Source organism: Euprymna scolopes, chromosome 29 (assembly GCF_053919585.1).
Source record: "Euprymna scolopes isolate OS-2025 chromosome 29, ASM5391958v1, whole genome shotgun sequence".
In the NCBI taxonomy this organism is placed as follows: Eukaryota; Metazoa; Mollusca; class Cephalopoda; order Sepiida; family Sepiolidae; genus Euprymna; species Euprymna scolopes.
The window spans coordinates 88511610-88537502 of record NC_136510.1 but is presented as its reverse complement, the minus strand read 5'-3'; the positions used below and the strand labels follow the sequence as shown (position 1 = coordinate 88537502).

Here is a 25893-nt window from a genome sequence, read left to right as displayed (position 1 = left end):
GCCAGCAACAAATTAAACTGCAGACCAGCTTAATGCGGGTAATGGTCTTCCGCTTTATGGTTTTTTAAATCAGAGATTTGCTTCTCCTAGAAAGGTTGCCTTCACCATGGCTTACGGAAGCCCTCTCTACCCACATATACACACACACACACACACACACACACACACACACACACACGGTGCTAGTTGGCCGTTGACCCAGAAAAAGAGTTCATTCGCCCTTTGGAAGGTCTTTTTTTTTTTTCTTTTTTTTTTTACAAAGGCATCACCACATTATCAAGGCCCAGAGGCCACTCAAGGATAAGAGTTAAAGAGTGTACAGTAGAAATTGGTCAATATAGTAACCATTAGTAATGAAAATTTGGTAAATTTAATAACTTATATGGAACGGCTCATCAAGAACTTATTTACTTTAGACTTGAACACAACCATATTGTAGTCAGCCGGAAAGCAGGAAAACGGAAGACAATTCCACAGGTGTGCAGTTCTAAGAAAGAAGCTCCATTCATGGAATCTACGTTTAGGTTTAGGCACAGATAAAGAGTGGGGGAAATTATTGATAGTGTTTACAGCTAGACGAGTGTTTCTTGTGAAAGTTTGGCGAGGGGGGACCATAGATTGAAGCTCAGTTGAACACTTTCCATGAAAATAACGATACATCAGAGACAAACTCGCAACATCTCTTCTGTGAGATAGAGGTTGCAAGGAGGAGAAAAGGACATCTCCTACGAGGCTATGAAGTCTATTTTGAACTCTATCAAGGCAGGACAAGTCCTTTCTAGCAGCTCCTGCCCAGATGTGGCAACAGTATTCCATCCTTGGACGTACCTGGCTCTTATATAGGTAGAGAATAGCATCAGCAGTGAGATATCTACTGGATCGATAGAAAGATCCCACCATTTTTCCAGCGGCCTTGGCAACAGATTTGATATACGTGTTCCATTTAAGATCAGGAGTAATGGTCAAGCCCAGAAGCTTGTCAAAACTTGAGGCCTCCTGAAGACGAGAGCCATTCATTTCAATTGATGACAAATGTGAATTAGAATGTTGATGATGTAAAGAGAGAAGCTTGGTTTTAGATGCATTAAAAGTAACCAGCCACTCCTTTCCCCATTGTACTACGTGCTCAAGATCAGAGGAGAGAGAATTGGAGAGAACTTGGTCGTTTACTGTCTTAGATGTGGTACCATAAATGGTAGTGTCATCAGCATAAATGTCTACAAATGATGTAAGGATATGATTTGGAAGATCATTAATGTAGATCAGGAAAAGAGTTGGGCCCAGGATGGATCCCTGAAGGACACCGGCATTAATACTGTGAGCTTCTGATTTTTGCCCCTCAACTACTACTCTTATGAACCTATCAGAAAGAAAAGATTTAATAATTGAGAAGACTTTTCCAGCTATACCATAGCTAGCGATCTTATGAAGTAAACCTTTATGCCATACCCTATCAAAGGCTTTAGATATGTCAAGAGCAATTGCCCTAGAAAGATTGCCACCATCGAGAGATTTGCTAATCCTATGCGATATAACTGTAAGGACATCTGCTGTAGATCTAGCAGAACAGAAACCATATTGAGTGTCACTAAGAAGGTTATTTTTGTTGAGATGTTTGATTACTTCTGTATTTAACACAGATTCTAGCAACTTACTCATGACGCACAGGAGACTTATTGGCCTGTACTGAGAGGGGGATGAGCGATCACCTGAATTCTTAAATACAGGGCATACTGATGAGATTTTCCAGGGAGATGGGAAACTATTCTCCTTTTTATCCTTCAGGGAGACTAGCCGCCCTCCTCACCAAACAAGTCTGGTGGGGGAACCAGTTTAGTCGCCGGTGATCCGACCATGAGGCAGGTAGTACTGGGTTACATGGTACCAGTAGCACATGACATGACCTGACACATACACACTATATATATATATATATATATATATATATATATACACACACACATGCATATATGTATAAATATATGACTTCCAACTGCTTTCTCATTTAAATTTTTTTTCCTTTTTCAAGATTCAGAAATAAAATTTTTAAATTTTAAATTTAAAACACTTGCTCATTGAAATTTTTCCAATTCATAAACTTGCTACCGCCATAGTTTTTTTTTTTTTTTTTTATTTCTTTTAATTTTTATTTACCTTTTAAGATGTTCATCACTATCTGCTTTGAAATAATGGACATGTTGTTCCCCATGATGCAGTTTAAAAACGTGGGTTCGATCAACAAATGTATCGTTTTCATCCACCTCCGTTACCGTGTAACCAGGCAGTGGCATAGTAGACAAGGCACAGCCATCCTGGAAAGAAAAAAAAAAAGTGAAAAAGATTAAAGAATGGACAGATTGCAGATTAAAAAAAAATATATTTGTTTTCCTCCTCCTCCTGATCCGCATCTAATCTAATAGAGGCCAAGTTTCATTTCCATACAGCAATGTAGACAAGATATTGCCATTATAAAATGTTAAGGACTCTAGGGATCAAATGAACCAATCAAATTGCCAAGAAGTCAGAGATCACACTAATCAACAGGTAATATTGTCAATAATTTGCAAACAATGTCTGGCTTAGAAATACCCGAAAATTATCCTCAAAGAGAATTGTCAATCAAGTGCTCCAATGGATCCCTGATGGGGTGGGGGTGGGGGGTGCAAGACCAAAAATTAATTGGAAGCAGACAATTAAGACAAATTTGATTGTAATGGAAGAACGTTGTGGGTCTGGCTTCAGATTTTAAACACACTTATACAATACAGCGACAAATACAAACACTTAATTTACACACACAATCACTATCAGTAATTTATATTTTTTTATTATCAGTGATGTGCCTAAAGCTAACTGAAAATTCCATGAACAGTTTTTATTTCTTAGAACTATTCATCAGTGGAACACAATACCACAGAGCTGCTTCCTAGCTGACTATAACTCAACCGATGGTATAATTTGACAGACTCCTGTGTCGCAGGACACAAGAGTTTGTAAAACCAAGTCCCTCTGATCATTGTTACTTGTATATAAAAGAAAAAAAAATTACTGATTTTTTTTTTTTTTTTTTAATTTTTAAGAACTTAGCCCAACGTTTGCCATAAATAACTGAGCAAAGTAAAATAAAATATTCACAAGTGCGGTTGAAAGCCAAATCACAATGTAATAATTAGGAAAATAAACAAATATTTTACTTGTTTGAAATTCATAACATAAAATATATTTTGGAGCTAAACTCCATCCTCAGTATGTTGTTTTTTTTTTTCTTCTTTTTTGCCATGTTGTAAAGTTGGAAAAAGAAAAGTCTGTTTGTAAAGAGCCGCGCGTTGTATCTCAGCGGTTGTATTTTGAAATGTTGGAACAGTGCGTAGGCAACGCGAGAATAACATCAAGGGTGCGAGTTCCATATAAAAAACACAACCACTGAGATACAACGTGCGGCTCTTTACAGACTTTTCTTTCTCCGACTTTACAACATGGCAATAAAAAAAATAAAAAGGAAACATACTGAGGATGGGATTTAGTTCTGTGCCACTACCGAGAATCGAAACCTAAACGTTTAGCTTACGATTTACTTTTTCCTTTGATGTTAATGCCTGAACTATGAAGATATGTTTGCTGCAAGGCTAAAAATTAAAACATGAACCAATAGCTATTACATTACACATGTAGATTCGTAATAGAGTCATTCGACCTTCACCTGGCAAATTTAATTTTTCTCATTTTCACACTTTTGTACCGATTTTCCCCGGCTAAAACCCAAATATAAAGTTTTGCATGGGTTTGAATATCCTATATTTCAAGTTTCATGTCTGTAGACCAAAAACTGGCAGGAGTTTTATAGGGAAAACTTTTTAAAACATATATATATATATATATATATACACACAATGGAGGAACTCATTAGAAAAATGCGCTGGAAGGCCTACTTCCTCCTTAAAGAAAAAAGATCCTGCTAATCCAACTACGGATTTACCAACAAAAACACAGCTCCATACATAGAACAATTGGCCGCTTTTAAAACGGATCTAACAGATATTATTAACCACATCTCTTTCCGTAAACAAAAAAATCCTTTCCAACTCCACATGGACAAAATAATTAAAGATATAGATAAATCTAAGCAAATATACCACAAGGCTGATAAATCACAAAATTTCTACAAAGTCTCCAAACAAAAATACTTAAAACTTCTAAATGATAATCTCACCTCAACATACAAAAAATCAAATATTGACTTAATCAAAGACATTAATATAGATAGTAAAATAATCACAGATACTTTAAACCAAAGCAACAGGGTAGCTAAGCTAGATACTAAAAATGCATACCTCCTCATAAAAGACCATAAAGAACACTTCCGTACCAGACCACAAACCAGGCTTATCAACCCCACCAGACCCGAAATTGGCAGAATCAGCAAAACAATTCTTGAAAGAATCAATAAACAAATCAAAAATAAATTCAACCTAACCCAGTGGATTAACACCGAAGACACCATTAATTGGTTCAGAAGAATACCTAACAAGAACAAGGCTGCATTTATCCAATTTGACATAGTTAATTACTACTCTTCTATTTCTAAACACCTTTTTGACACTGTCTTGGATTTTGATTCTACCTTCTCCGATGTTCAACCATCTGAAACTGACATCATTCTGAAAAGCCGTAAAACTGTCCTACTAAGCCAGGACTTTCAATGGACTAAAGACCAACCTACCTCCTTCAACCTTGCGATGGGTGCTTTTGATGCAGCTGAGGCTACTGACTTAGTAGGCCTTTTCATCCTATATAATCTCACAAAATTTATACCCAACAACAACGTGGGACTTTACAGAGATGATGGCCTTATCATTGTTGAAAACGCAAGCGGCCCAAAGTGCAAAGGCATTAAAAAGAACATCATCAGGGAACTGAAGAATATGGATCTAAAGATTGAAGTAACTTCCAACTTAAAAACAGTAAATTTTCTAGATGTTACCTTTAACCTCCCTAATAATACTTATGAACCATACACTAAAAATAATACATACCCCCTATATATACACCCTATGTCCAACCACCCCAAACACATTAAACATATCCCTAAATCAATAGAAAAAAGGCTTAGCACAAACTCATCTAACTCCAGCATATTTAACCTACACAAACCCTTCTTTGAAAATGCTTTAAAGGAATCTGGATATCCCAACCCTAATATCACATACTTGGACCCTAATAAACCCAACAATACAAATAGGAATAACAGATCCCGCAAAGTCCTCTGGTTTAACCCTCCCTATAATAATATGATAAAAACTAAATTAGGTAAAAAATTCTTCCTGCTTCTTAATCACCACTTCCCCCCTAGTAATATTCTACATAAAATTTTTAATAAGAACACTATTAAGCTTAGCTACAGTTGCACAAATAATCTAGAAAATAAAATTAAAAAACACAACAATAAAATACTAAATAACCACAACTATAATAACAATGGTCAAAATAACTGTAATTGCCTTAACAAACCCCAATGCCCGCTCCATCAAAATTGTCTCTCAACAAATGTGGTTTACAAAGCAACTATTGCCCCTGCTGAAGACCCACAAAACAAAAAATTTTACATTGGCCTCTCAAGCACCACGTTCAAAGACAGATTTAGAGTGCATAAATGCTCCCTAAATAACCCCAACCACCCCAATAGTACTTCATTAACTAACCACTATCTACTACTTACCCGAAACAACCTCACCCCAATTATTAGCTGGGAAATTCTGAATAGAGCTAGTACCTGTAAATTACTAAACTCCCCATGTTATTTATGCTTAACTGAAAAATTACTGATTACTAATTTTAGAGATAGAGATAAACTTCTAAATAAAAAAACTGGAACCTCACTTAATTGTAAACATTATAAATCCCACCTCTTAAGCAACTTCTCACCCTTCTAGTAATAACTATAACCCACCCCTAAAATCTAACACTAACGAATTACACACACCCTATTTACAACCGAAACTATATAGTCCCCCATTCATTCTAAAAGAACCCCTCCACAGAACCCCCACCTATTTATCCCACCATTTTTTAGCTGCATCTCTCTTTACCTAACTCATTTTTGTACCCCCCCTTTGCCTTAATCACTCCTTATGTCATTATTTAAAGGTTCTCGCCTCGTAGTTTCTTATTGGCTATTTCCATGGTTAGGTCTCGATTTCTAATATTTCTATTACGTACTTATCACAATTGGTATCCTTTGACTTGCCTCTCGGTCTATTATCTACTTGTTAACAACTAATTATTTACTTACCTTCTATTTTAATTAATTATTTAATTTACCATCTACATATAACATATACTATATATTTTTCTCTTATATTTACCTCTTACTAATTCTCTCAATAATAATTATATTTTTTAACACGAAGCTTATTTACATATATTTACGTATTTGTGTTTGCACATATACTCAAGCACATGCTCCTCCCCCATTGATGTGGGTACATATTTTTACATGTGTACTCATGTGTATGTATTTGTGTGTTTTTGTTATCTACTTATTATTAACATTTTATTAATAATTATATTAATTTTTATTATTTAATTAACTTACTGGTATCCTTACTTATTTTTACTTTATTAAATAAACCTATAACGTATAATTCACCTATTTACCCTTCTATTTCCCCTTCTTTCTTTCAACTTAACGCCCGACAATTCAAAAAATTATAAATAATAAATTAAAAACGAAAAATTAATTTTTTCAATCTCTCCCTGCCCAGCTAATATATATATATATATATATATATATATATATATATATATATGTACATGTGTGTATAGGTATGTATTTGTATGTGTATATATATATATGTATATATATATATATATATATATATATATATGTATGTATTTGTATTTGTGTGCGTATCTTCTACATGTGTGTATATGTATGTGTTTTTATATATATATATGTATTTGTATGCGTATCTTCTACATGTGTATTTGTGTGTGTGTGTTTTTCTGTGTGTATGTGTTTTATTCACTTATTATAAATATCTCCCTAATAATTTTATGAATTTATTATTATTTGATTAACTTACTGATATTCTTACCTATTTCTATATTATTAAAATAAACTTGTAACTTATAATTCATTAATTTATATTTTTTCCTTCTCTCTTTCCTTCAACTACAACGCCCGAAAATTTAAAAATTATTTATAAAATATTTTTCAATTTCTCCTCCCCCCCTCCCAGCTAATTTATATTATATATATATATATATATGTATGTATATGTATGTGTAAGTGTGTGCATCTGGATGTATGTGTATTTATATATATGTTTATATATGTATATATGCGTGTATTTTTACGTATCTGTGTATGTGTGCATATATATATATATATATATATATATATATATATATATATATATATATATATATATGTGTGTGTGTGTTTGTGTATGCATGTTTGTGACAAATGAACAGAAATAGACAAACGAACGAAAGTCTTGCAGTTTTTTATGTCTTCTATATTTATTTAGTTTGGAAAACAATCAAAAATGCAAATCAGTAATATCGAAATGCTATTTGAAATATCCTCTCCTTTTCTAAAATAAAAATAAACCAAACGAATATCATAAAAATATGAAAAGGATAATATTGTCAAAATGGAATCGGGTGTGGGATTCATTGAGCTGACAAGCAAAGGATAGAACTTATTTGTAAGCCTGTATGCTTTTCACCCATTTACGTATGTGCATTTGCTGTACATATTTATGCGTGTGCTTGTATTTGTGTGTTACTTATTAAAAATGTTTTTTTTTTTCTTTTGTTTTTTTCCCTTAATTTTATTAATCTATTATTTAAGTTACTTACTTAAGCTTTCACCTATTTTATTTTATTTTATTAAAATAAACCTGTAACGTATAATTTCTACCTACCCAGCTAATTTATTTATATATATATATATATATATATTATATTTAATTATATATATCATTATACTATAAAAATAAACCTGTAAAGTATAATTCATTAACTTTTTTTTCCTTTTCTTTTTCTTTCCATTTTATAAACAATAAATATCTTTCAATTTCTCCCCGCCCAGCTAAATCACTTTAAACCCCATTTTCAACCCGTTCCTTCACTAACATTAACTCTCCAACCTGTTGCCATGGTGATCCTTTAAATTAACTGTTACTTATGCCGTTATCAATAAAAGTAGCGTTTTTACGTTTAAACCGTTATAAACTAAAAAAAAACGTATATAAGAATTTACACATAATTAATATTTAATTATAAACCCCTCTCTTTATGCATACACTCCTACTACTTTAAACTCCAACGTCCTCTCCCTACCACTCCCCCTTCTTTTCTAACTCCCCTTTATCTACGATTTTTCCATTCTTATTTGACTTTATAACTTAGTCCATCTATGAATTCTGACGACGCTAGTTGGATTTTTTCCTCTCTTTGAGGATTTTCCTCTAGCTGAAACAATTTGTAAACTCATTCTGGACTCAGTAATAAATTTCCTATATATATATATATATATATATATATATATATATATATATAGAAAGAGGATTATGTTTACTATAAGCTTTATACGCAAATATTACGCAAGTATAAATCATGTAGAATATCTGCATGAATATAATTACATGTAATAGTTAACTAAAGATGGTCATCCCATAAGAAACCAAAAAAAAAACTAATAGGAAATTAAAGTAAATGTTTAAAAGAATACGCAAATAATTAGATCTTTTGCAGATGAATGCAATTCCATGACCCATTTATAACAAAGTTGTATTCCTTTTTAAATAAATAGGAAAAAAAAGGGTTTTTAATATATCAATAAAAAATTTTTTTTTTAAATTATAGGCGTATAGATTTTTATTTTTTATATTTTAAAATTAAGTTCTGAATAAGAACCAAACTCGTTCTTACTCACCTGGTGTCCCTTGAAGACGTACATGACGAAAGACGTGTGCACTGCAAACCAACGCCTACACCAGCTTTTACAATTATCCGAACTAATGTGTAGGTACCCTGAAATGATACTCGGGTCCGTTGCTTTGCACTGAAAGAGAAAAGATTCACAATGTGAAGTAGTTAAAAAATAATTAACATTTTCACCTGAAAAAGATTTCAAGAAAAAAAAACAAAAAAAAAAAACGATGAATGTCTCACAAATATATATTGGAACTAATGTGGATGTCCTTCACCAAGAGTGCACAGAAATGAGAAATGCATCCTGTTCGAACAAGACTGGGAAATGATTGAAGGTCATTTTTAGTTTTAACTACAAGTGTGTTTGCGTGTGCAGAGAAATGTAAAAAGACTACCAAAGCACTCAACCGTAACATCCTCTGGTGTCCAAACTAGTTGGTATTCAGTTCTCTCCCACTGCAAAAACTGCGACACCAGGGTTGGAAAGTGAGATTGAGAAGTCAGCGCACCCGAGAGAGCACTGCCCTGCAAAAAAAAAAAAAAAAAAAAAAAAAAAAAAAAAGTCTGGACAGCCTCGTCGGAATTCCCTGGTGAAGGCGCCCCAGGGGATTAGCAATAAAAATAACCCCTTCTCAAAGAGCAAAGGCAAAGCCTGAGTGGGTGGACCTCCTAGAACTTTACATCCACCGCAAAATCAACAGGGACCGGATCATTGCAGGAATGGTCTAATCTGTTGATTTTGAGATCCCAGGATAAAGATCCATAGCCTGGTGTCCAAACTAGTTATCTCCAAGGGAAAGAACTTATTTTTTTTATTTATTTATTTTTTGCAGCATTATAGTCATGTTGTTTATTACAAGCAATATGAATACAGCTGAAGAAATAATCCTTGGTTTAATGTATAAGTTCTTCATTAACCCGATTCCGGGATTTATATAAATTCAAAAACGAGAAAATCACCATAACTGCAAATAAAAAAAGGCGAAACTGTTTAAATTTAATAAATTATTGTATCTTAATTACAGAATTTTTAAAAATTAAATAAAATAATTAAAAAAAATAAATAAATAAATAAAAATTGACCAAGTACCCGAGCATCAAAATAATGACCATTTATTTTCACAACTGTAAAATGATGCAGAGGCAATAAATGTGTCTTATAACCATTATGCTATCATGTATTAAATAGAGACTCGGGCAATAAAAGGAGATTTCTTTTGTTAAAAAAAAAAAAAAAAAAAAAAAAAAAGACGGGCTAAGAAACTGGCCCGTTTATTTTTTTTTTTTAAATGTTCTAACTTCTGAATTTTATGCAATTACAAAACACACATATAAAATCTGGTGATTGCGTAGAATAGTGATGCTTTAAACCAACACATTTCAGGTGAAAACATTCCGTATTTACGCGTTATGTCAAAGTCAAAAATACAAAAAAAAAAAACAAAAAAAAAAAACGGTGTGAGCAATATAAGTGTAACAGAACCGTTTAAAGTCAATTTATAGAGTATGGGACTCCGAAAATGTTCAGTTTAAATCTTCTTTCAGATTATTGAATTATCCATCCAAAGGATGGAAAGTTAGTTCAAAGGGTCACCTATTTTTTTTTTTTTTTTTTTTTTTTTTTTTTTTTAACTGAATTGTTTTAATGACCTTCTTGTAATACCGCTGTTGATATTACATCTCACTGTGCAATTAGCGTTGCATACTTATTCACAGAAATCAAGTTCAAATATCAGCCCCTGCCTCTTTTTTTTAAAAAAAACTATTTTGAATGTTTTTGTTAATGTTAAATGTTTTGCGTTGGTTTTAGTGTCCCAAATTGTCGTATGCATTAAAGTTTTAAACTGCTAAAAAATGAAATTGAAATAAAGTTGTTTTTTTTTTTCTTTAAAGAATATTCATTTAAAAGAAACAAAAAATCGAACCCGATTAGAGATTCTTCCGGAAATACCACGAGTTTTTGGTACGATCTTGGTGGCTGCTTTACCATTTGCCATTGTGCCGAGGGAGACAACTCTCGTTTATTAAGAGATTCGTCCATTTTTTTTTTTTTATCATCTCATAATTTAGGACGCTAGATGCGGCGAATTTAAAAAAAAATTTTTTATTAAATCAAAACATTAAAAAAAAATGAAAGTGCGATGAATATTTTTACTGTAACAAAGCTGATAACATTAATACAAAATATATCTTTATGAGACTATTAAGGGAATCGTTTCTGTTTTTATATAATTTACGACGCTAAACCCAACAACCTAACAATATTTTCATCAGATGAAAACATTTAAAGAAAGAAACTGCAACAACTTTTTCTTTTTTTTTTTTTAATTAAAAAGTAAATGTTATGGTAACGTTTTTAAAAAATTAGTTATTTGTTAACCTCGAAAAAAAATGCAAAGAATAAAATTCTTTAATAAAACAAGGATGAAACTTTTAAAGCTGTGGCAACTTTTTTTTTTTTTTTTTACTTTAACATAGCTTATAATATTAATAGCACCAACATCTCGTTTTTAACATTGCAAAAAATGAAAATGTGACGATATTTGTAGAGAATTTGTAAACAAAGTTAATAACATTTATAATACAAAACGTAGTCTTTACGCGGCTATTAAGAGAATCGTTTGTTTTCATATCGTAATTTACGATGTTAAAACAAATGAACCAACAATATTTTCATTAGATGAAAACATTAAAAAAGCTGTGGTAACTTTTTTCTAGATTTTTACGACTAATTTTTTTTTTTTTTTTTTTGATTAAAAAAGTAAATGTTAGGGTAAGGTGTTTTTCTTTAGGAAAAAAAAAAATTTTTTTTAATGTATTTAATGCGACGAAAGGCAATTAGTTTTTTTTTTTTTGTTTTGTTTTTTGCAAACAAAATTTTTTAATAAAGTAAGGATGAAAACATGAAAAAACGTTGCGGTGGCCTTTTTTTTTTTTTTTTTTTTACTGAACAAAGCTTATATTAACAACATCAACATCTAGTTTTTAACATAAATAATAAATTGCAGTTTGTTTGATTTTTGTAATAAAAATTACAATTGCTCTACAAATATCGTCACATTTTCATTTGTTGCAATGTTAAAAACGAGATGTTGGTGTTATTAATATTATAAGCTGTGTTAAAGTAAAAAAAAAAAAAAAGTTGCCGCAGCTTTAAAAGTTTCATCTTTGTTTTATTAAAGAATTTCATTCTTTGTATTTTTTTAAGGTTAAAGACTTAAAAAAAATACCTTACCCTAATATTTACTTTTTAATAAAAATAAAAGAAAAAAAAGAAAAGAAAAAAGAAAAAGAAAAAAAAGAAAAAAAGAAAAAAGAAAAAAAAAAAAAGAAAAGAAAAAAGAAAAGGAAAAAGAAAAAAAGAAAAAAGTGAAAAGAAAAAAAGAGAAAAGAAAAAAGAAAAGAAAAAAAGAAAAAAAGAAAAAAAGAAAAAAAAGAAAAGAAAAAAGAAAAGAAAAAAGAAAAGAAAAAAAGAAAAGAAAAAAAAGAAAAGAAAAAAGAAAAGAAAAAAGAAAAAAAGAAAAGAAAAAAGAAAAGAAAAAAAGAAAAGAAAAAAAGAAAAGAAAAAAAGAAAAGAAAGAAAAAAGGGAAAAAAGAAAAGAAAAAAAGAAAAAAGAAAAGAAAAAAAGAAAGCAGTCATGTTGCCCGCTGCTTCTTTTTATAAATGTGTTCATATAGTTGGTTTTAGCATCGTAATTTACATTTTTTATTATTAATGTTATCAAATTTGTTACATTAAAAAAAAAAAAAAATTGTTGCAGCTTTCTTTTTTAATGTTTTGATTAAAAAAAAAAAATGCCGTCACATCTAGCGTCCTAAATTAAGAGATAAAAAAAAAAAAAAAAAAAATGAGCGAATTTCTTAGTAAATGAGAGTTGTCTCCCTCTGCACGATGACAAATTGTAAAACAACACCAAAGATCGTACCAAAAAACTTTTTTGGCATTTCCTGAAGAATCTCCGATTTTGTTCGAATCTGCTTCTTTTAAATGAATATTAAAATATTTTTTCCCCCCAAGAACTAATAAGAAAAAACAAACGTACGAAATAGAGAGCTCAAGTGCTAAAAAGTGGATGTTCACTATAGAATAATGTCTGAGTTATCTTCCTCAAATCAGTGACGACATATCCAACGACTCCCTTACAATAACGTTAGTTACCTCCCCTAAACAAGGGAGATCAATTTTTCAGTTAACTGCTTTTAATATCAAAATGGCAAATGAACAAAATGTGCTTTAAAGATTCCGATACATTCATTTCTACAGATACATGAAACTGAAGTACGAGAATATTTAAAATATTAAACATCATAAATTTTTATCAGTCAAACACGGTAGTGTTTAAATATATGGTTAAGTGGCAGTTTTAGTCATTTAGAACTGCTTTAAAGTTTCACCGCTCACCCATTTTCCGATCAAATTTCAAATAAGTATAACAGTTTATAAATCACCATCTTAGCTATATTGTTAAAAAATTATTTTCAATTTTCGTTCAGTAAAACAAAAGTTATGATGAATTTAGTGGTGTTCAACATCGTAAAAAAACGTGAGGTGAGCGACGTTTTTTTTATTGGTTTCCACCGCAACCAGATCGCTTAAGTGACTAGTGTTGCTACTAATTCACTGCTGTCACAAAAAGAGAAGTAACAAGTGAAACAGACAGAATTAAAGGGAGATAATGGGGGAGGGGGTTATTGAAGCAGACGAGTGCCGTACGTACATTGTTATTACATATGTGTATGTTAGGTTTATGGGGGCAAAAATATAAGACTGAAATTAAACAAAGAACAAATGAATTTACTAGAAGCCTGGAAAAATCATGGATTACAATAGAAAAATGCGAGCATGAAAAGTAATATGATTAAGCTTAAACATGGAAAAGTAAAGGATTAGTTGTTAAAATTGGAAAAGAAAAAGACAAGATATTCTAGTAAAAAAATATAAATTTATAACTTAAAATATTGCAGTATTAAAATTTTTTTAAAATTGAATTTAACATTATATAATCCATTCTTAATACTGCAAAATTTAAAGTTATAAATTTATATTTTTTTACTAGAATATCTTGTCCTTTTCTTTTCCAATTTTAACAACTAGTCCTTTACTTTTCCATGTTTAAGCTTAACCATATTATTTTTCATGCTCGCATTTTTCCGTTGTAACTAAAATTTGTGTCAAAAACGAGAATTCATAACATAAAATAAAATCAAGCCAAGATGTTAGAAAGTTTTCTTCAATCTCCAAAAAAAGATTTTATAACTTTTTTATGGGGAAATGTGTTAATGATAAAGATGTAATATTAGGTTCTTATTTAGAATTACATTTATTTAAAAAAAAAAAAAAAAAAAAAAAAAAAATGCTCTACATACTCGTAACAGAACAAAGATGTTGTATATCCAAATTCACGTAAATTGATCATTTTTTTTTTTTAAAATATGAAAATTTTTGGAGTAAACGACGAAAGGGCTGAAAGCGACCATATTGTTTTAAAATGTGTTCAAATTCAAAGGCCGACAACTCTTTTCAACTACTGAAATTTATGAACCATGGTATTTTATTAATCATTGAAAATCGTCAAATTTAATTTTCTTAAAAAAAAAAAAAAAAAAAAAAAAAGAAATACTTTATCAATTTATGTGATTTTTGGAATATGACATCCTCATTCCGTGACGAGTATTTACATTATAAAAAATGTTCTGTTTTTTTTTTACTTTATTATTAAGTGCAATTCTAAATACGCACTGAATATTGTTGTCCAAATTAGATGTTAATAAAAATATTTGAAGGTACAAATCCGGAAATGAGTTTTTGTCAAACGATTTTATCAATTTTTATTTTAAATTATTTGTTAAATAAATGCACAAAAATATTGCATATGGAAAACAGCAGTTGCAAGTTGACTACACAAAGATTTAATGAATTAAACTGCTTGAGCCTGTTTTTGACAAGCCAAACCAGCAAGATATCTGATGAAACTTCACGACATTTGCATATTAGTTCTGAAAAAGGACATTTTATTAAATGACTTATTTTTTACTTATTAAATAATTTTTTATATTTTCATTTAGTATGCACAACATAAATTTACATAATAAATGTCAGACAATTTTTATGTAGTATTTGAGAAATTAATCAAAAAATCATTCTGTACTATGCATTAATTTCAATTTTGTTTCTATGAATAAATGTCAGTAAAAAAAAAAAAAAAGAAAAATTCAATCAATTGGATGTCATACATGTGAACCATTTGACCATTGTTCGTCATTGTAAAATAGGCTTGGTGGCTCCGAACGAACTCTCACAAATTAAATATTGTTTTCGTTAAAAAAAAAAAAAAAAAAAAAAAAAAAAGCAATGGAGGATTTATATTAATAATATCCTATATAAACAGTATTTTTTTTTCACTAATTAAGTTAAATTTGTAAATTTTTGTGCAAAAATATTTTTATTTCAAATATCTCATTTCACTGATGAAATAAAAAAAAATTTCACTTGTTTTGAATAACAAAAAATTGAATTTCAATTAAAAACGCACGGTATATACTTAAATGTCATATCGAAATTAGTAAGATATCCCAAAATTACGAAAATTGATAAAGTAGAAAATTAATTATTAATGAAAATAGTCTTTGAAATAAACTTAGTTTTACTTAAGGGAAGTAACTGCAATCTGTCTTTGTTTCCTCCAAAAATGATGGCAGATTAATGGATGGTGAACTCGTGAAAATACGTGTCATATGTAGTAATGCAGGAATATTACTAATTTCGACATAAAAATTAAGTAGATAACATTGATTTTTAATGGAGATTTTATTTTGCGGCTGTCAAATTTAATTTTTATTCCGAATAAGTGCCAAAATTTCTTCCATTAATAAACTTATGTATTTCATTTCGAAATTATTAGTGATTTAATATTCAAAGTTAAATACTTTTATTTTGAAAAATAAAATAAAAGTACAATAATTATATATTAAACAAGTACATTTTTATTAATCAATTTTTAGATAAAAGGTAAAATAAGAGTATTATGTCGATATTTGGATTTAAAAAAAAAGGAAATTGATAAAATAAAGAATATTTTTGGTACTTGTACAGTTTAATCAAGACATTAAAAATGAAAATATTGAAAAAAATATATATATTGTATGTACTCGTTATGGAATAAAGTTTTCATACAAAAATATCACTTAATTTGATAATTCTTTTTTTTTTCAGAGGAAAAAATCTTTTAATGGGATTGCACATGCCATGGCCATCTTACCTATTTCATGGACGAGGAGGGGGGCCTTTAAATAAAGTGATTAACAAAGGACAACATGAAAAAGGGATTAAAACAAGGACAAAGAAAATCTGTAAAATAAAAATATATATATATATATTTATCTAATTATTTTTTCTGCTCATGTTTCAAAATAACCTTGTCAAATTTTGACAAATTTTAAGCAGTGATTGGAGTTATCTCCCCTGCCCCCTTCATAACCTGCAAAATTGGCAAGATCACCACGACAATTTGATTTTCCTCTGTAAAAAAAAAAAAAAAAAAAAACTACTTGATCAAATTAAGTGATTTTTTTAAATAAAATTTTTATTCCATAACGAGTACAAACAATATATTTTTTACAAAAGTATTTTTTAACGTCTTGATTGAACTAAACAAGTACCATGTTATATATAAAAAAAAAATTGTACTATAAACAACTACGGCCATTTTCTTTCTATTTAAATATTTAATCTGATCACTAACCTAAAAAAAAAAAAAAAAAAAAAACATTGGACGTTATCTATTGTAGAATGTTAATTACTTGAACAAGTTGAATCACGGGTTAAGAATTTAATTAGTGTACATTGCTTTTGATATATTAGTAAGTGATTCTTTGATTTTGCTGTAGAAAAAAATAAATTGTGTGGAAACAAAAGTCTGAATTTTTAGTAAATATTTTTAAAAAAGTCTGAACTTATTGGAAAATAGTTTACAGATATTAAAAGAAAAAAAATGAAAATAAAATAAAACAAGAAATATATTTTGGTTACATATTTGGAAACATTTTGTAAGATGAATGTAAAAATTTTAGAAAACCAAATAAGTTTATAAAATATGTTATTGAATCATTAAAATCATTTTTTTTCTTCAAAGAAGACTGTTGGTTCTTCCCCCCTCTCTTCATTTTTATGGTGTCATCAAGCCCGAGGGGTCAACCTCTTTTCTCTCTTCACGAGAGGCTGACCACTTAGGATTAAAAAAAAAAAAAGAAAAGAAAAGAAAAAAAGGCAAACTCAAAAACAGTCTTTGAAAAAGGTGTCTTCCACTTAAAGTATTTAAAAAAACAAAAAAAAACAAATAATAAATAATAATAATTAAATAAAATATTTTATGACATTGGGTTTATAAAATTTTCAAATATTTTTTTTTTCATTTAAGAAACATTGAAATGAATTACATTTTTTGGTTTTTATTTAGAATTCAACCTAACAAAAGTAGAAAAAAATCGTCACAGAAAAAAAATATATTCCAAAAATCACAAAAGTAGCTTTATTTTCAACTAAGAAAATGACATTTTATGAGCAAGCAAAAAGGGACTGGACTGTCTAAGGCTGCCATCTTGAAAAAAAAAAGGGCAGATAAGTCTACAATAATTCTAATTAGTGAGATTAGCCTTGTAATGCTAACGATTTCATATTAATCGCTTTAAATCGTTTAAAAATAATTTTCTTTATAAAAATAAAACTACTTGTTCAGTCTATATGATTTTTGGAATATGACATTTTCGTTCCATAACTGGTACGTAAATCATAAATTTTTTTCTGTAGGTTTAAAGAAATTTTTTTTAACTAGGTTGAATTCTAAATAACCCCCACTTTTTTGTATTTTTCATCATGCCAATAGAAGAATGAACATATCAGACTTAAAAGGCAAACCAAGAACGGAAGACGAAATAAGAAAAATAAGAGGAAACAAAGGGAATTAACTCTGGAAATCCTGTTGAAAATTTTCGAAGTCCAGAGTTTCAGTTCCGTAAGTAATCACGGAAAAAAATGAAAATGGTTGAAAACAGTTTTTTTTTTTTTTTAATTTAAATATTTATATTGTCATTTTTTTTTTTAACAGATTGTTATAAAACTTTACAATATGACTGAAAGAACTTTATTATTTTGCCATTTGCAATACAATAATATTGGGTGCTTGTGCAGTATAAATAGATTTTAAATTAATGCATATATATTGTCAAATTATTTAACCTACCGCCAAAAGTAGACATGTCTCAGCAGAACTGCTAAGAGTTATTTCATTTCTGTTGGGAATTTTAAGCACATTTAAAAGAAGATTTGAACAAAGGGTTGGAATTTAATACATGATTGAGCAGGTTGGGAACACAAACATCATTACCAATCAAAACCATACTAATCAGAGTCAATATGGTTTTGGTTGGTATAAGATGTTAAGAGTTTTAATGGAGATATAACGAAACATTGGCAGTAAAGGTAGATGCTTTGATAAGAAAAGGGGGACACAAAGATTAAGAATGAGAAAAAGAGTGTTACTGTCAATCAAAGAATGAGAATGTGTTACTAATTTAAGTTCATTATATTTTTCATTGCCTGCAACACTAAAAAAGTGGATAAAATAATTTAGCCCATGCAGGACACGATTTTTTTTAGATTATTTTCTAATTTATGGGCATAAAAAAGAATACAGCTGAACGTTTTTTGATATAATTTATTTTAATTTTTAAATTGAAATACATTTAACTAGATTATCGAATTTAGGTGGGACTTTGTTTTTCAAAATATTCTAAAATTAATTTACAAAAACAGTCTATAAACTTTCAAGTAAAATAGTACATCAATAACAACACTGCAATTTGTAATGTTTTTTGTTTTGTTTTGTTAAACTCTTTATATTACGATTGATAAATCCTAAAATTTTATGAATATATTTTTTCTGGTATTTCATCCACATAATGTAATTTTTCTGGTAATTCATCTATGTAACGTAATTTTTCTGGTAATTCATCTATGTAATGTAATTTTTCTGGTAATTCATCTATGTAACGTAATTTTTCTGGTAATTCATCTATGTAATCTAATTTTTCTGGTAATTCATCTATGTAATCTAATTTTTCTGGTAATTCATCTATGTAATCTAATTTTTCTGGTAATTCATCTACGTTATGTAATTTTTAACACAATTCTAGCAACACTTAAAAATAAAGACTACCTTGATTTTATGCTCCTGAACTAAAATATTTCCAGTAAGACAGGTCATAAATTATTAACACTCATAATTAAAATATATTTTAAAATTTAATTTTCTGCTAACGAAAAAAACAAAAAGATTGCAAGACGTCTGGATTACTTATAGAAAATAACATTGTTATAAATCAATTCAGTTAACATTGTCAATGCAAACTATTTTTAAAAGAGAAAAAAAAAACATTTTCTTTTCCATGCAGAAAAAGGGAGAAAATTTCGACGACTTGGTACATTAAGAGAATGGCCGATCCAATTCGGCTGACTGACAATATTTTATACAAAAACAATTAAAAAAATTTTTTTTTTTCAGAATTTGTAGTTTGAAATTTATTTTTGGGTGCAAATTTCATATTTTCATCGATATGAGAACTTTAATGAATTCATTCAAAAGTTGTAAAACCATGTATTTATGAATATTTTATGTCAATTTATATTTTATTTTCAGTGTTAATAATATATGCCCCACTTCCCTGCATTTTTTTTTTTTTTTAATTGTCTTACAACTATTTGGCATAAGTATTTAACGTCCAGAGTTACCTCCCGTGATTTTAATATCTTTATTAAGTCAGAGTTATTTCCCCTGAAAAAAAAACAAAAAAAAACAATGTAAATTAGGAACACGAGAAAATAATGCTAACGAACATTTAAATGTGAAAATGTCTTGTAGAACCGAAAACAATTAGCACGCAACTGTTGATTTCATAAATAAATATATCCGCCTGATTGTAATATTTGAAAGAGGCAACACTTGCAAAGAGCTAATACTGGACTGCAACACAAAAGTTAGGCGACCTGAAGACATGTCATCAAACAAAACTGCAAACAGTAGCAAATGGAGACAGTCAAATCGTGATCACTGGAGATTTACCAAAGGACACCCAGACAGTATCAAACCTCTTGTACATGGAAACAGTACTATACCTGGATAGTAAGTGAATATGAGTGATGATGATCATCATCATCCTTATTATTCCTGTTGTTGTTCTTCAGTAGATGACTCTACTTGAGAAATTGGCCATCCCAAAACTTGATGTCCTAATAAGGACACAAACCGTCTTTGCTGGTTCAAGTATGTTGAAAGAAACAAGGGTCATATCAATACACGCAGAGATCTAAGACTGTACAGCAAAAAGAAAACCAAGTGCCCTAAGAAGACATGGAAAAAAAACATCGGGCTAGGACAACAGCATATTCTTTTGATTGTTTTGATTCTTGAGTGTGTATCCGTTGATATCTTGTATGCTTTTATATAGAGTGATGTGGTTCTCGGTTGATTAACTGTGTCTAACTGTGTCTGATATATACTCGAGAGTCAAAACAATGAAAAGAATATGCTGTTGTCATAGTCCTAGTGATCACTGAAGATTTAGCATAAAGACAGGCAGACAGTGTCAAACCTCTTGCCAAAGAAGGTAATATAGACAATAAACCTGGATAGTGGGCTTGTGTGATTAAACTGACTGTCCATCTCATTAATCTTTATGAGATTTCCTCTTTTTCATTGGCCGGTATTGCTTTCTATCCAAAAACTGCACAGTAGTAGCCTTTTTTTTTTAATTTGCTGATGTGACAGAACTAAGTTCAACCATTCGAGTCAACACAACTTGGAAGAAGTATAGAGAACCTCTATTAGTCCTAACATTTAGAGCCATCCCATTATTACCAGAGGTAAGGTGTATCATAAGCGTGATGTTATATAAGAGTGAGTGTTGAGTCTTCACCCAAGTCTCACCTGCCTTTTGATTAGGTAGATATACAATGGAAAGCCAGACCTGATCCAGAACGTTAGGCTAGAAATTGGTCATCCCAAAACTTACAAATAATAATAATGGTAAACCTTATTATGGTAAACAGTCTTTTCTGGTTTGAACATGTTTAAAGAAGCAAGGGTTATACAGCACTTGCAGACTTAGCATAAGAACAGCCAGATAGCATCAAACCTTTTGTCAAATGTGATAGAGACGATAAACTTGCATAGTGAGTGTGAGGGAAATAAAAATGCAAATCAAGAGGTCTAAACTGAAAGTAGAAGAATAAAGATCAAATAGGCTGGAAGGACAGAAAGAGAGAGAGAGGGGGAGAGGAAGAGAGAGAGAAAGGAGACAAACCAGATGGATACTATTGGAGCATTATAGTTCACAAATTCAGAAATTGAATAAAAAGAAGAATCAGTGTTTTCCGAACTCCTTTTAAGTTTTGAATATTTTTTATAACAGTTTTCCATAAAGTGTTTATTTTTATTTATTTATTTTTTTTTACTTAATATATTAACTGACAAAACTCAGCTAAACGAGAAAAAAATAGAAAGCTGCCAGTTTTACCTGCTGATCCGAAAACTTGCCAATCAAAATTAGGGTCAACATTAAAGGTCGCAGTCTGAGAAGAATGCGAGAAAAATTCTGTTTAGACGTTAAAAATGGTCTCATGCTTTTGTTATTTTAGATGAGGAATCATTTAGAGTTAAAATTAGAGTTTAGTTTTTAGATAAGCACGACATCAGGTCAAATCCGGTGGCCATTTTATTTTGATTCCATTTAGCTTATTCACATAATTTTGACACATTTGAAGCAGGCTTTCCTCAATTTTGCATGCATAAAACCAACTGGATTTTAAATGGAAAGGATTCTTCATGTAGTGATATTTAACAAAAACATAAAACCATTTTAAATGCCGATACAGAATTTTTAAGTTCTGACCACAACCTTCAACTTTTACCAAATTTAGTTAAAAAAAAATAAATTAAAAATAAAAAAGAAATTTGAAAACTGTATTATTGAAGATTTTTTTTCCTTGATATATATATATATATATATATATATATATATATTAATGGGAGTGGGGTGAAGAAGCTTGGATTAGGAGTAAGGTAGAAGAGTAATGATAGGAATAGAATGAAATAGCAGGATCAGAGGCGCAACTAGAGTTGATAACTGATATGGGACCATTACCTACCCATTAATGGACTCTTCCAAGTACTATATTAATCGAGAGCTAAGTACTCTCGAGGGGTAAATGGGATTTTCTACCGAGATCCAATTAACAAGTAAGCCTCGCTTACATCAATACTTTTCGCTGTAACTTTATTCTTTATCAATATTTCTTTAAAGCCTATACCATGTTCCAAACTGCCCTTCCATGGCCCCAATTCTGGGTCCACATCAAAAACAGACTTTGAAATCAAAGTGTGATAAAATTCTTAAGGATTTCCCAATACGTAACAAAATAACACGAGTTAAAAGTTTGCTACCTTAAAATTTGTATAATTTTTATTTTTCTTAACTATTAAACCCTTAGAAATCCGTGTTAATAAGTGTTGGATCTTTGGCAGGCGATCCTGTGAAAAGAAGCATTCGATGGGTTGCACACGCAAATTCTATTTGAGGAATGCGACACTTTCCACCATTGTTGAATTGTATAATTTGACCAGAAATATGTGATAGAAATATCGGTCAAAGACAATGGGAAATAGTAAACATTCCAGAATGAAAGAAGATTTCATTAAAATAATATAAAAATCGACACAGCAGAAAGCGAAGAGGACAGAGAGCCGGTCACAGTAGGAGACCAAGCTGCCAAAACATTTACACCCAACCCTTGCCACATGCTTTCACTGATGTCAACAACAGTCACACTAAATCAAAAACTTGTCAGTGTGGAATAAACAAGATATTTTTATAAATCAGCTGTGTTGTGTTTTATTCGCTGTTAAAAATTATATAGATGGAAAAGCACATTGAACGATCAGCTGCAGTGAATATATAACATAAGGAAACTGTCAACTTTACTTCGGAGACAAATGGCTTTTTAGCCATCAGTCAGGGTTCTTCTCTCAACGCCAAAACCAACAGTTGAAGCCATTGTTGAGATGGTTTGTTCCTTGCCGACAGAGGCATGCTGATGGTCCTGTGCAGTTCTAGGTGATCCAGCCTTTGTCTTCTCCCTTTTAGATCAGGGATTACGTTATTGTTGGTGCAGGTGGCTTATCATTGGGGATGGGGTAGCAAGTAATTCATTATTCATATCAGCTCAACTAGAGTTAGTGAGTGTGTTTGCTTAACGGCATATCAACCTCTAGGGGTCATTTGATGCTAAGAAAAGGTTTATTGACATAAAAAGTTTAAAATTTCTTAAAAACTTTATCTTCAGAAATAAGATGCTTTAAATTTTTTCGAAAAGTTTGTTTTCAAATGTAAAAAGTTTGTTTTTCTAGAGTAGAATGTTACTAGATTAGTTTAGCTCAACTAGAACCTGTATAGTCATTAGTTGCCTGGTGAAGAGAGTGGGCTTTGCTCTCCACAATGCATAATCAATTTAAAACAATCCGTTGTTAAGTTGAACTTCACTACAAGAATATTTTATACGAAATAATTCTATAGACATTAAGAACGGGATAACCAATAATTGAATTGTCACTTAATCTGCAGAAAAGACGCACCTAACATTACCATAAACAATGTTTAAACTTTTTACATAAAATAAATTATTCTTGGGGGAGCGTTAAAAAAAAAAAAAAAAAAAAGTCACAGCCAGAGCAGAATGTGTAAGAAAAATTTGGTTATGTTGTTTTTTCTTACATATTATTAAATGAGAAATTCTTCTGATTTGAAAATCAATTTAGTATTACGCATGTAAACTTGAGAAAAGCAGGCTTGAAATCTGTCAACATTATCTGAATAAGCAAATTCAACAACCAAATGGCGGCCGAATTTGACCTGATGTCCTGTGATTCTCCTTATTCAGTTAACATCACAAATTTGAAGCCCTAAGTCATCAAACAAAACTGCAAAGTGTGTGTGTGTGTGTGTGTGTGTGTGTGTGTGTGTGTGTGTGTGTGTGTGTGTCTGGTCACGAATAACGGCATCTTTTTCAAGTTTACTTGTATCATAAGTAGATTTTAATTCAAGATGATTCCTAATTTAAAAATATATAAGAAAAAACAAAACCATTTTTAATGCTGATACTGAATTTTTTTTTTTGCATTTTGTTCTGGCTGCAATCTTTAACGCTTGCCTAAATCTTTTTGTCTATTTGCACATCTACAGCAGCTTCAAGCCACATTTTTTTTCATTTGCCCTCTAGTGATAAATGTAAGAATTTTTTAAAAAAAAGGGGAGGTAATCCATACATCCACAAGGTAACTGCCCAGATTATTAAATCCAATTCTATTTAACGTATCTAACTCTAGTTATGCCACTGATGGTCGTAAGTGATAGTAAAGACACAAGTAGGTTAGGGTGGATATTAGCAGAAGAAAAAAAAACAGTAAGGGTCATAGCAGTAGTTTCGTTGGTGCGTTACCTTAAGCTGACCCTCTTTTTCCAACAGAGCAGGGGTCACTACTTCAGGTGTAGCAGATTGGGGATTCTCAGTATTTGTGGAATTTGGAGATTTCTTCTTTGACTGTAATACAAACAGCATCTTAAATTAACAGAATTCTACTGAGGTTATCTTTAGTTATTCAGACGTACCTGTGAGTCATGTTTCCTTGGAAACAAACAAACAAAAAAAAAAAATGCTTGGACAGCTCTTTCCAAATCTTTGTAATATGAAATAACTAAAGAAAAGACATTTTTTTACCAGAAGATATTTTAGTTTTTAATAACTACAGATCGAAACATTGTCATGCTAGTGTAGTTAAGCCTGTACATGTCTGTATGAATAAATATTAATAAAAATAGCTCTATTTATTATTGAGCACTACTATGTAAACCTGGTAGATATTCTCTTGATTTTTATTCTACAAATATATTCTTTACTATATATCTATAATATAAAGTTGTGTGTGTGTGTCTGGTCATGAATAGACTCCTATATGGTTGACTATTTTAAAAAACTGATTACATATGATAGATGTATCAAGACACAGGAATGGGTATGTTTGATCTGGCAGAACGGTGGTTCATTAAAATTGTGGGGTCTGCATTCGCACCTGGTCCACAAAGTATGGAAATAAAAAATTTAAAAATTAAAAAAAAAAAAAAACGTTTACAAGTGTTTTTGATATAGATGTACATAATACTTTGATAAGTATGTTTTAACTTAAATAGGGATGGTATAATAAAATTGTGGGATCTGCGTTCGCACCTGGCCTCCATAGAATGGAAATAGGCACAAACTTTAATAAAAACTTTTCATATCTATCTGTATAAGTATACTTTGATAATTATGTTTCAGTTTGAAGAAATATGGTATAATAAAATTATGGGGTGTTCATTCGCACCTGACCTCCATAGAATGGAAATATATCACAAAGTTTAACAAGATTTTTTAATACAGATCCACAGAATATTGTGATAAGTGTTCCAGTGTGAACAGGTACGGTATAATAAATTATGGGTTTTATCTATTTTATTTTTACTTTCATCATATTTTGCTTTGGTTTTGATACCCCCAAATTCAACCCAAATTTATAACCCTTCCTTTTCATTATCATACTTTCATAAATCAGAGTCCATTTTCTGTAGGCTGTTTTTAAACCCAGTCAAAGATGGATACTTTTGCTAGTATATATATATATATATGTGTGTGTGTTACTGCTGGGACGATTCCCAAATTTTTCCCTTACTTTGATGCAATTACCGATTCTGTACTAAATTCTGGATTATATTACAATTAACGATTACTAGTTTTCTTATAAATCCTTAAGTATTTAACTATGAAGTTGTTATTTTTTCCCCAATTACTGTAAAAACATGTTAATGTGC

General features: G+C 30.3%; 1 protein-coding gene across 2 annotated transcripts in view; it reads right to left on the bottom strand.

The window, feature by feature from the left end:
• Positions 1-25893, bottom strand: part of LOC145252779 (FYVE, RhoGEF and PH domain-containing protein 4-like) — a 72163-nt gene that overhangs the window by 8313 nt on the left and 37957 nt on the right. The window contains exons 12-14 of one of the 2 annotated variants that reach the window (XM_080112709.1): positions 24488-24589; positions 8942-9070; positions 2155-2312 (exon numbers count right to left, since the gene is read on the bottom strand). In XM_080112709.1, coding sequence (XP_079968835.1) covers positions 2155-2312; positions 8942-9070; positions 24488-24589 — 389 coding nt within the window. The remainder of the gene's footprint in view (positions 1-2154; positions 2313-8941; positions 9071-24487; positions 24590-25893) is intronic. The other variant, XM_080112710.1, reaches the window with a different exon arrangement.